The sequence below is a fragment of the Megachile rotundata genome, chromosome 2 (genome assembly GCF_050947335.1).
Source record: "Megachile rotundata isolate GNS110a chromosome 2, iyMegRotu1, whole genome shotgun sequence".
NCBI classification, from domain to species: domain Eukaryota; kingdom Metazoa; phylum Arthropoda; class Insecta; order Hymenoptera; family Megachilidae; genus Megachile; species Megachile rotundata.
The window spans coordinates 8,399,035-8,412,081 of NC_134984.1; the positions used below are offsets into that span (position 1 = coordinate 8,399,035).

At 32.4% G+C, this 13,047-nt stretch overlaps 1 protein-coding gene and 2 long non-coding RNA genes across 6 annotated transcripts in view; 1 reads left to right on the top strand and 2 right to left on the bottom strand.

Annotated features, from left to right (window-relative positions):
• Window positions 1-265: 265 nt before the first annotated feature.
• On the bottom strand, window positions 266-7,268 carry LOC143266599 (uncharacterized). 2 transcript variants are annotated; one of them, XR_013041553.1, is made up of 4 exons: window positions 7,141-7,264; window positions 6,230-6,628; window positions 4,026-4,320; window positions 266-698 (listed from the first exon to the last, which is right to left on the bottom strand). It is a non-coding gene; the product is annotated as an uncharacterized LOC143266599 (long non-coding RNA). The 2 variants fall into 2 exon arrangements; XR_013041552.1 differs by lacking the exon at window positions 6,230-6,628 and having other exon boundaries at window positions 7,141-7,268.
• Window positions 7,250-8,657, top strand: LOC143266598 (uncharacterized). The gene is made up of 3 exons (XR_013041551.1): window positions 7,250-7,378; window positions 7,465-7,873; window positions 8,370-8,657. It is a non-coding gene; the product is annotated as an uncharacterized LOC143266598 (long non-coding RNA).
• A 1,376-nt stretch (window positions 8,658-10,033) lies between these two features.
• Window positions 10,034-13,047, bottom strand: part of LOC105662834 (arginine kinase) — a 92,101-nt gene continuing 89,087 nt past the window's right edge. For all 3 annotated transcript variants that reach the window (XM_076539846.1, XM_076539835.1, XM_012288362.2), the window contains one exon: window positions 10,034-10,682. In XM_076539846.1, the coding sequence (XP_076395961.1) occupies window positions 10,518-10,682 (165 nt within the window). In that variant the 3' untranslated portion in view covers window positions 10,034-10,517. The remainder of the gene's footprint in view (window positions 10,683-13,047) is intronic.

Genomic DNA, 13,047 nt, shown 5'->3' on the forward strand with positions numbered 1-13,047 from the left:
ATTTTTTGGATATACTGCATGTAGTCTCTTTGTGTAGTTTAACACATTGACTGCCACACTGAAACAATTGAAAATTGCATCAAGTAGTATTTTAATTTTTAATAAATTTTACCAAATACTTTCACAATATCTTATTACATTTATTTTCCATAGATCCATGTAAGTAATGCAAGAATTTTTTATGAGGAAAGTGAACAAACTTTTAATAATACTCATGTTAGATCAGCTTAACAACTGAAATGTCATATATGGATGGGGCGGCAGTCAACGTGTTAAGTATACCGTTAAAATTTATAAAGATTTTGATAGTCATTTATTTATTTCGAAACATTTTTTGTAAATATGAGGAATTCATAGTAGACATAATGTTAGATTTTAGGACGTTTTATAATATTGAAGATTTGCCATAGCAGCAATAAAAGACCAAGGAACCATTACTTGTCCGTTTCACCAGTTGGTAGGCACATTGAACCCAGGGTTGGCGTAGTTGTATTTCTTTTTTTGCGGTATATGTAGTTTGAAAAGTCGAAGCAATCCTTGGGTTTATTACTGTTACGGTAATTTGTAAGTCGAGGGCCGGATGGGTCACCGGTCAACGGTTTTGGGACGGATGACCGCTGCAGGAGAAAGTGGGAATTCCCGATTTTTGGAAACGTCATCCGCTTTTCCACTCCGTGTTTTTCTCCCTTGCCAGAGTCCTGGGAAGACATATATACTCTGTACAGGAAAATGCGCGAAAGTCTATCCTAAGAAATTGAATTAAATATTAAACACCCTCTGTATCCGTTATTTGTTTAATTGTTGTTCGGCCTCTGATTTATTTTTTTCTATTTCCCCACCTTTAACCCGGAATAGTCTACAATAAAATAAATTAAACGATAAATAAAATGTTGGAACGTGCATTTGTAATCTGCGCCTCTGATTACACTAGTGACATCTGTAACTGTGGACCTGTAGGCTCGAACTGTCAGATACAGTGTAGAACAAAAGTATTCGTACACTTGAAATATAGAAATAAAAAGATGAATGTTTTCTATACTATTAAGTATATTTAATCATATATAGCTGTATATTAAATATTACATTTACTGTAACAAATGATCCAAAACCGAAGGCAATAACATCATGTAGTGACTTGAAATTCATGATTGAGGATCGTCGAAGGCAATTAGCTTGTTATTATTTTACTTTTTACGATTTATGATAGGTATGGACTGTGTAAGGTCTGAACAAGAGGATGATGGTAATCATTTGAGGTAACAGACAATGGTCACTGACTTGAAGTGATATGACAATTAGATGTCACAGGACTATTTGTTCGAATTGTTTATATCTAATAAACATTGCAACAAATAACAAATTCCGAAAACACGTATCCTCTATTTTTGTCCGTAGTTTACGTACACGAAGTTCCAAAAAGTAGATTAACATTTAACGCAAAAATTTAAGCAAAAATGATAAATTTTCAAAATATTATTTAGACAAATAAAGTTTATTGAAATTTTTTCACACACGAAAATTCCCTATTTATTTATTCATTTACAAATTCCCTATTTATTAATTTACAAAAAAAAAGAATCTAATCATCTTCTTTAATTCCGGAGATATTCCCAAAAATATGATTCCAACCCCAAACTTCAAGGACTACTTTCACCCCTTTAATATGAACGATGGCCGATAAAAAAAATACGTGTGAAATATTTTCTTGAGAACTATCTTTCACATAAGTTTCATTAAAATCGGTGTGTTGCGGTTCGATATGTTTCCTTGTAAGTGTGACTTTTTGACATTTACTCCAGAATGGTTCGAATATGAATACCAAAATTTGTAAAACATGCATATCAGTACATTGTTGCGTAAATATTCAGAGATCACTGTTCATGAGCTTATGTCAAACATTAAAATCATTTGTAATAACATCATGTAGTAACTTGAAATGACTTGAAATTCACGAGACTGTAAGAAATCGCGAGGACAAAGGTATTCGTACATTATCGTTTATGTTGATAAATACAACAGTTGCGATGGCATCAGGGCATTTTGATCAATGTAACCATTACATTAGATGATGTTATTTTAGCGTAGTCAGTAATAATCGTGGTAAGTACATTTTACAGTGGATATTCTATATAAGCAAATCTTTCGGGTCTGAGGTTTTGCGTATATGGTACAGGTCCTACATTGATTGATGTCTTGCCGAACGTAGAAAAGGACAGAAGAGAAAAATATCACGGTCGCCGTTTGCGTATATCGTAAAGGTGCTACATTTCGAGCGAAGGAGACCGAACGTAAACAAACAGTGACCTACTAGAAGGACACTCCTAATGCAAGAATAAAACTTTTTTATTTTTGATTTTTTTTTTGAAATTTTTTCCATCATATATGTAACATTTTTCTCATTAAAATGAGACCAAACACGACATACTTCGGGACATATTTACTTGTAATTTCAAGTGCTACGCGTACATCGATGATTTTACTCTAATAAGATATTGCAAGCAAATATAACTCAAATTACGTCGTGTTTGGTCTCATTTTAATCAGGAAAACGTCACGAATATGATGGAAAAAGTTATATAAAAAAATGGATGAAAAATAAAAAAATTAGCAATGCTCAAATATTGCAAAAAATCGAACAGACTTTTGATCTTTGCCGGCTGCCACGATTGTAGCGTCCCTTTCTTTTTGACTCGCTATCCTCTTCGACGTGAGAAACTTTTATCGTCAATTAAACCAGTAAATATAGTCCAAATTATACCGTATTTGGTCTCATTTTAATCGGAAAAATGTCAAGAATTAATTGGTAAAAGTTTGATAACGAAAAAGTCAAAAATAAAAAAGTTTTATATTTGCATTGGTATTGTCTCACGGATACATTAATACCCGGGTCACGTTACATTTCCCAGCGAGCGAACCACGGACGTCTCGAGGGGTCTTCCCCCCAGTGGTGGGGATAACATTTTTGCTTATATCGGAAAGGACATTTTTGCTTATATAGAATGAACACTGTATTACTAATATTTACAATATGGAGAAAAAACGCAATGAAACGACGCTAAAAGAAAGAAAAATTGGTGTATATAGAATGAACACTGTATTACTAATATTTACAATATGGAGAAAAAACGCAATGAAACGACGTTAAAAGAAAGAAAAATTGGTATACGGTTACACGAAGAAGGTAAATCATATAGAAAAATATAAAAAATACTAAAGATGTAGAAAATATTGTTCTTTTTATTTTTATATTTTAAGTGTACGAATACTTTTGTCCTGCACTGTACATGGCGTCATGACGCTATTCACACGCGTTTTTATTACACCGTTTTTTCTGTTTTACTGTAATTCCTCTTTAAGAATACCATTACGTTTACTATCATTTATCCCTCGATAAAGTCTTCTACTTTAACACAGAATAAGTTAATATTATTAAATATTATAACTGGCAATGTTGAATGTTGTATTAATTAAATATAGGGGGTAGGTCAATAACAATTAGCAGCTGAAATATCTTCGAATCTATAAAGTCCACAGAAAAATTATTGTAACCAAAATTGTACAATGCAAAGGGCTCTATTATATAGCGATAATAATTTTTATCCAAGTGAAGGCGCTATGTTCATATACGTGTTACAATATTTATATATAATAGATACAATATTTATCTAGAACATTTTTCATATCCGCACAACGTTTTTTTTTTGATCTATATTACATATTGTTTAAACATGTTATTGCTGAGCATCGAGAGTTGCACAAATAAAAATCTGTAAATTTCAGCAAGATTTTCTAGTATTTACATTTTGTAACATACTAAATGCACAGCTTAATAATTGTTATTATCATCAATTGCATATAATTATTTAATATAATTTCTTATAATTTAATATAATTTGATATAATTCGCCATTTCTTGGATAATAGAAATATACTATAGACTTGTACTCCACAAATATAAATTTCAAATATTAGTTTTCCTACTGTCAATATTAAGCAGTGATATCACCTTTAAAGTACTTACATACCTCTTCTCTGCTACGTAGACATCGCTGCTAGCAACTTTTCCAGTGTTAAAAAGCTTCTTTCAAGATATTGCATGTTTTTTTCATTGAATCCGTCACCTTCAAACTTCAGTCTCCCAGCATCATATTTAATTTAATCCTTCATTTGAAAAGGATCCAAAGGCAGCAGTTTAGTCAGACTTGTTTTTGCAAACTGGTATACGTTTAATAATATACATCTTATCCAAACAAAATATCACGTAGCAGTTGGACCATTTTGTAATGCTGTTATTGAGACTTGAAATTTGTCATGCGTTACCTTACAGAAAATGCAAATAGGAATGCCTTCATTAACACAGTTTACGTAACAGCTGTGATATTCTTGGAACATTAATTATTATAGAAAATATTTGCACAAAAAATTTACAACTTTTAAGCAATTGTTAATTTTCCCTACTTTTGGATATCCATTTTAGTTCTGAACACTGCAAACGTTTGTAATTAAATTTTATTGAGATTTGTTTCAATTATAATCTGTAAAAATATTTATTTGAACTATAATTAAACCGTATCTATTTAAATTATAATCTATAAACCGAACGTGATTAGAATAACAAAAATTTGAACCAAAATTGATTAGCATTTAACAATTTAATGATACAAACGACATCAAACGATGTTAATACAACTCAATAGAAATCAAGTTCCATGTACTCATTCAGTTAATTTAAAAAATTTTCTGCTTATTGGATAAAATATTCTCGGGAACATTACTGCGACAAGAAATTTAGATTCAACTTGAGGGAGGAAAAAATCAACGAAATGAATCCTTTACGACCATAACAAGGCTGTCACTTAAAGGGAACGGAACCTACTCAAATATTGAGATGAGGAGTCACCGGAAAAAGTCACTTTAATGTGAAGAAGCAAGTACGCAAACGTCGAACATTATTTATTTTCCACGAACAGTCAACGTGGTGCATATTAAACCTCATCCAGATACAAAGTAACGAAGACCAGGTGCAATTGCACAGCCTTAATTGGAAACCTCAATTATTTACGTATCCTAATGGAATTATTATTTACTCAGCGATTTAGTTACCGTTTTGTACCTTTTCTTTATGTGCAAAGGATGGAAAGAACATGAAAGAAGCATGCAAAGGTAGTCAAGGGAAAATCGAGGTCTGAAGAAGCAGAGCATAGCAACCGTTTCGCCTCAAATCGTCCAAGATTTGAAACGGTGACTTCGAAGAACCTGATTACAGAGTCAGAAAGAAAATAACAGGGAAATTGTGATCGAGAAAATCGAGGAAAAATCCTGCTTCTCTAAATTCAAGTTTGATACTTTCCAAGTGGCTTCATCCGCAGGGAGTAAAGAACAAAAGTATGTGGTAAGTACGAATCTGTGCTGAACTTTCGACGTTGAGATACAAATGCTGTTTTGTTTCGTCCTTTAACTTATGACCTTTTCCATAGCTGCGTCAGTTGAATTTAGTGATTTAGGATTACGATATATGGACAAGTACCAAATTTAATCTTAATAAAATTGTATACCAGGTTTGGTTTTTCTTACGTATGAAATAATATAAAATAAGACAAAATAGATAATTGATAATCGTTACTGGATAATACAATTGATAGTAGGTTATACAGTAGATAGCAGATGGTAGATAATACATGGTAAATGGTAGATAATATACAGGGTGGCTTACCACATTTTGTCATCTAGATTTGCATCATTATTATTACTCATAGCAAACAATGTTTTAGATGCAGTTGAATGGTTTTGAGAGGGGCATATGCTGGTGGTATATTTTTTTTGTAAGTGGACGTGCAAAGGACATATGAAGGTCATTAATATTTTTTTAAATGGAATACAGAGTATTATAGTTCATACAGAGAGGATACATTCATATACTCCATTAAAATTGGAATTGCAACTAAAAATAGTCGTGTTGCTTCCGAAGAATAGACAAAGGAGGTCGTGGTTGAACTTTGACATGGTTGCAATTTTGTGGGTTTGTAGGGCAGATGAAAATACTTCTACATATGCTATTTATTTTTAGCTTTAATAACCCGAATTTAAAGATTGAAACCATCCTTTTTTATCAATATCTAAATTACTACTGTCGGACAGTTATGTACAAATATAAATATCTCAAACTGCATTTTATTTTATATTTTAAATCACCTTATTGCTAGTCTGAGAAAATAATACTAAACAATACCTGTGTAGAAATCCTCGCACACTATTCAATGAATTTCTTTGTAATAACAAAATTGTTTATTGTTTTTGTGTTTCAGCGTTAAAATAAAAATAGAAACAAAGCACTTATACATTACACAGCCACAAAATCACTTTTGAACGAGCCGCGTGCTGTATGTTATGTTTCTAACCCATGGTGGTTAGAGGTTAACCTCTGTGCCAGGAACAATATGATAAAATTACAATCTCGGGTCTACGATCAATTTTCATCTCCCAGGTATCAAAACTGCATCATGTATTCATGGTATAAAAGCGGCTTAATAGATGAAAGATCAAATGTGTTCAAAAATTCTGTATTGCTTTGTAGAGTACCTACTTGTCATAAGTAGGTTACTGGTTGCCACCAATAATGCTTACGGCACTACAATAATTAAACGTGTAATGCAAAAAATGTGCATCTTAAGCATTTTTTTGTTATGTAAATACTGTTGTCAAGAATGCAAAGTGTAATTATGCTACATATATGTACAGAACGTTTGAAAATTATATATCATAATTACCAAAACTATTTTACGAGTCGGTGAAATGAACTTTGCTCACCAATTTCAACGTCAAATTTTGTTATTTCTGCAATTTATAATATTGATAATTTGTAGTAAAGCTATTTTAACAATAAGTTGTATAGACTAACAATTCTAGCAATAAAAAGATTGTTTGAAAATCAATTTATTCACCGAATTCATATGTGAAAAGGTCCAACAATATAGCACCATTCTAACAATAAGATCTCTATTACTTAAAACAATATAAAAAAAATTATTTCAAAGAGAACAGATTCTTTTATAAGAGCATTTATATCTTTGAAGTTACGTTTCACAACACGTTTACATAACTTTGCATTCCAAAATATATCTATGAATTTTCATCTCATACCTATGAATTTAGATGTAATTTTCGGGCTTATAAATCAGATCAGTAGAGAAATAAATCAGTGAGGACTTGCGAGAAAGTTGATGCTCGTCTGGTGGAATATGCGGAGACCGTCACATCATTTTGGTGAAATCACGGAAGCTGCTCGTGTTTCTGAGTCAGAAGGTTGATGTAATCGCGGAGCAGGGTTCACACGCAGACCATCTGTGCTGGTATCTTATTCCTCCGAGTTCGATAACAAGTGACGTATTTTGTAGCATCATGGTTGCATTATGTATTTAAACGTTTCAATTCATCGAAGCTTTAAAAATTTGTCTTACGTGACAGGATGAATGGACGTTTCATTTAGAGACGACCTCGCTACTGCGGCTAATAAATTGTTTCGTGTGTCTGGAACTTGAATTGTTTAGTCTGCTGGCATCGTCTGGATCAACACGATGCATCCACGACAGAAAGTGCTAAACCATTTGAGGAGAGGAGATCTAAAGTTTGAAACAATCGGTCAGAAAATCCAAAGCGTTCGACGTAGAAAGAAGTAATCAACCAACGAACTTTAGCGCAAAACAATCAATGGACTCTTAGACCACGTTCTACTTGTATCCACTAGAATGTTCTTTTCTTTGCAAAAAATTAGTGGATCGGTTTGTCTTTATATACGGAAGTAACTATTAACGATATTTCGTAATGATTTAAAATTTCTGAAGGTAATAAAATTCTTCAAAAATTTGAAAGTAGGGTAAGCTTCTTTTTTATTAGTGACATATTTATGGGTTTGAACTTCAATCAATTTAAAAATATTAGTAAGCGATAATAAAATATTGTTTTGCATTTTTTGCATTTGTATAATACATAATAATTATCGAGTAATATTAATCAACATTAATGTCAATCAGTGTTCATACTGGCTAAATATAATAAGGCTTTTGTAATATTAGACCTAAATGAACAAGCTTCAAAATAAAAATTTTCGTAATACAGTTAACTTCGCTCAAATATTGAGTTTTAATTATTATAACTAAAATTTCTAAATAAAAATTATCTATAGTATTTATTTCTATTTATTATCATTAATTTTTCTGAACATTGGTTTGCACCATTTTCGAAATAAACGGCTCGTTAAATTTTCAAATGTAAATAAGTTATAAAATATTACTTCTATACGATTTATCATCAAACATGTTTATTTTTGCGTGTTCAAAAGCAATTTATCGCGAAATTTATTTTCTCTTTAGGATAACAATTTTTCTGTTGAAATACGTACTTGCAACGTGGAATATGCTGAGTGTACGTAATATGAAACATGTTTTATATTGGGTACATGTTTCCTGTTAATATTGTATAGCATTTATAAGTTATACTTTTATCATCCTAGTATATTATAGCGATAATAATGGAGTAAAATGGCTGCAATACGTTCACATGTGAGTAATGTTCTCAACAACAGGAAGAAAAATAATATTATTTAAAATAAATTTAAAAAATATCGAAAGTATTCCTTTATTTATGTTTAATAAAATAAATATTCACTTTTCATAATGAAAATGAAGTTTTGAATTTACTGTACGAATTTCCTACATGTTTCTACTTTTGAGGTCTTTTACAATTTTCGTCATAATTTTAATACACATATATTTTTATATAATTAATCAAATATTTATTAATTCCTTTTGTGTTCAGATTTCGTTAAAAATAACATGTGTCTATTTCTGACATCTTTCAAACACAGATGATTCATATTAAGTACAGTTACTGTAAACGCTAAAAATTAATTCCTGTTACTTTTAAGAAGGCACTTTTTTGTGACACGTTACTATAAAGAAAATCTATAGAATCCTATATTTCACGTCATCGGTTATGATACAAGAAATTGTCCAAAAATTAACAGACCAAATAAATGAACGAATCTTGTCATGCGTTTCAAATAAACGAACGGACCTAGGCGCCGTTAATTAACTATGCATCAATGAACTTACTGCGGTAAAAACTAAAATGAAATTTGAAAAGCTGAATTTGAAAAAAACCGCAGAGAAAATGTTAAAGGAACAAAATTGTTCAATACTTGGTAAATTGTTGATAGAATAGTGATAAAAATCTTGTTCCATTTTGTGAGTCACACGAATGCAATACCTCACAAAAATGACGTCCCAGAAACTCTCATAACCGTTCCCTTGTCAGTTTCAGACGGTTGTTGATGTTATGTCCCACGTTATTGTTATATCTAGACACATTCACGTGTACGATATTTTCACGGTGTCAGGAATAGCGGGTTCTTGGCATTAGATAACGTTACAGATGCTGCTGCGTTCGAGCAGGAAAAGCGTATCTTTAAGGACGGAATAAACGGGAAAAGAAAAAATTGAGCTCAAACGTCTCTGCAGTAAAAATGAAATATTTTCCGTGATTGTAAATACCTCTGGAAGATTTAAATTTATATATTGATCTCTTTTTTATATCAGCTATCAGTTACAAAGTATCTTTTATACGTTTGCGAAGTATTTACTGCTATTTAATTCTTGCAGGACTGAAAGACCTACTTTTCTTTCGTAGATTGCTTATTTATCGATATTTATTAAATATTAAATTAAGATACGTTTCTAGTCTGTTTATAGAATGTTTATTCATTGACTAAATTTATCTAACACAAAATTTTTAAATGCGTGTAGAACGTATTTGCTTTTTTAGTGTAGAGTGAAATATATATGTTATAATATAATTATAAATGTTGCAATAAATATTATAACAAGAAACAATACAAAATAATTGTAAGACTCAAATTTGCGGAATAAAAATATTGCCTTATAAAATAATAAGTCTTTACGAGAATATCTTTTAAATTTCGTTTTTAATCACGGCTTATCTGGGAATACAAATTTCTACAAGAAAAACTAAACAACCATTTAGTTTCATAAGTTTATTATTGTACAGCAACAGAACGAAAATTCCAAACCAAAGAGCACAGCAATGAATATTCATTTCGTCAATATTTTCGTAGAACTGTTCGCAATCAGAACCATCAGGTTGCACAACAACTGTATCACAAGTTAATAACGAATCGATGTTTCTTTGCTTCGAACTCCAGAGCGGAGAGGAATGCCACAGACATTTTCAAGCAGTGAAATAGACGAGTACCGCTTCAACTTGTCGATAACCAGGCTACCGAAGCACTTCTGCTTTCTCTCTCACTCTCTCTTTGGCTTTCTCTCTCGCTGTCGGTGATCGTAACGGAAACATATTGGTGGCACAGGGGGAAACATTAATCGAAACAGTTTGGATATTTCGATTTATAAGAATTACAGGGGCAGTCGTGTCGAATCGAGGGGAAATCGATGGAAACGTATGGTACTGGGAGGCCTTCATCGACTTCCAGCGGACACGCGATATTACGACGTTTCCCCTTGCAGCTGTTTCTCTTGTTTGATCAGTTCGAGCACGCCGTTTCTCATCTCGAAAACCACTTCTCGCTCGGTCAAGCCCAGCCGACGTCTGTTGCTAATGTCGTAAATACCTTCCTCGCTTTCGCTATGCTCGCCACGGGTACCCCTTATCTAGACATTTAATTAGAAAACGTTATTAATCGAACATCTTAAATGTCTTGCTACTCTATGACCAAGAAAAGTGTCACAGGGAAACATTATACTGGGCGGGCCGTGATTCTGCCCCGGGGCACTTTGGTACCCTCATTTTGTTCGAAGGGACAAATGTGATAAAGAATTTTTGGGTTCCGAAGTACCCTGGTGGCTGATGGATATATGCGTTGTATGCGTGAAACAGGGAGTGCGGCGACTTCAAACATCAAGCGGTTTTCACATCAGCATTTTCGTTTCGGAGATATTAGTGAAAAACTCTCAGCATAATACATTAAATTCTGCCTATACAGACATAATTAACATAACCATCTCGCTGTAGTAATTATCGTAGTAGGTAATAGTGCCCTTGACTTGCGCATCTATAGGGTGTCCCATATGTATAAAACATTATTTTGTAACCTGTGAATATGAATCTCATTTTTGGTGGAATTAATAAGCTATTGAAATATTCTCAAACACTGTTAGTAGATTAAAGAATTGTACTTAAATGTGTGGACTTACAAAAAGGTCAGGAGCATAGCTATCTTTTGTTCGTGTACGATGTATTTGTGAATTTGCCACTTATACGTCTACGAATAGAACATTTCAGTAGGTCCACAAATATTGGACCACGGTATGATCAGCTTAGGTTACATTTTTCAGAAAAAAGTTTGCGCGTTAATGCTCGGTGAAAACTGCTTTGAAGCATTGAAATTACTTTATCTCGCTTGTCAAAAATGCTACATATATTATATATGATATATTAGTAATGCAACGATCAATGCATCAGCAAAATTTTCAGCGAGATCCCCTATGCATGCTGAGGTCGACATCCCCCTCAGGTGTCATCAGTTGCTCACCACTTGATGGCGGTAGTTACTTCAGCGCAAGTTGTATTCGTTATGTTGGTCTGGGCAGAATTCTATGTATTATATTGAAAATTTTTCATTAATATCGCCAAAATTCATAGGTTGGTGTAAACACCGCTTGATATTTAGGGTCTCGTCCCCTTCAAAAGTTGTCATCCCCTCCACCGTAGCACTTTGGAATTATATTCAAATTTTTCCTTGAAGTCACTTCTTCCAAAATTTTATCCACAAAGTTATTTTACGTGGGATAATATACTGTCATTAACGTGACACGATAGCTGTTTTGGATGACTTAGTGATTCAGTAAGATAAGTATATTGGAAATGATATATTTAAAGTGAGTTAGTCAACCTTGTTTTCCCCTTCCTTATCTAAGTTCAAAAATTCCAGACAAAGTCTGTAGACACTATTGTCTCAGAGTAGCTGGTGGCCCAGTAGCAAGGATCACGGATAACCCCTCTTCACCTAAGAAGTCTAGTATAAGAACCAAAATCTTCAGAAGTTAGAAGAATTCTTTCAATTCTTTTGTGTAACAGTCTGTTATTTTGTTTCCAGAAGTGTTCATTGTATTCGCAGTTGTATATCCGAAATGTCCGAAATATATTTGTATTAAAAGCTGAGATCATCGTAATTTCAGTGACCTACAATGTTATGACCTTCTCATGATCTTGAGTGTGAAAAATGAAAAGTAGGCAACTAATGGATAGAGTGAAATTGTTGATAAAAAGATTAATGGAAGAACATTAATAAATTCATTGAAGATAAACTACAATTTTTACGTAACCCAGAAAAACAGATTTGCCTTACATATTATTTTGTTAATAGGTCAACAATATTTTTGTATTTTGAAAAACGACAAAGATGTTCATATAACAAAGGTACACATAACAATAGCTTTTTACGACAATAGTAAACCCCGAAAATGTTAATCACTCTAAACGATACACTTTAGCATAAATGAATTTATTGCACATATTTGTCTTACACTGCAACTTCATTGATAGCTTTACGTACCCTTCGTGCTCATTACGGTTAATTATTTCAAATTATGGACACAGTAGTACGTACTGCTGATATTAATTTACATATTACAATGATTATTTATATCGATTTATTCAGTGTATGCCACCATTGCCACGCATTCCCTTAAGGGACATTATATCCAGGCCAATGAATCTTTTCAAATGTAGAAAGAACCTATATATTCAATGGTGAATTGATTCCATTCTGAATAATTTCGAATGAATATTTATCTAAGACAATTATTCCGTTATTGAATAATTTAACTGCAATATAACTCTTCATTATCAAAGTCATTGCATGTTGTATGTTGTTCGAATGAGCGTTAACATACTTCTGTTAATGCGTCTGAGAAAATACTACTTTAAATTATAAACAAAAAAAAGACAAATTTATGTAGGCACAGCTTATTCGCCTCTTTCCAAAAAGGATTTTGATAATAAATAATAATTATT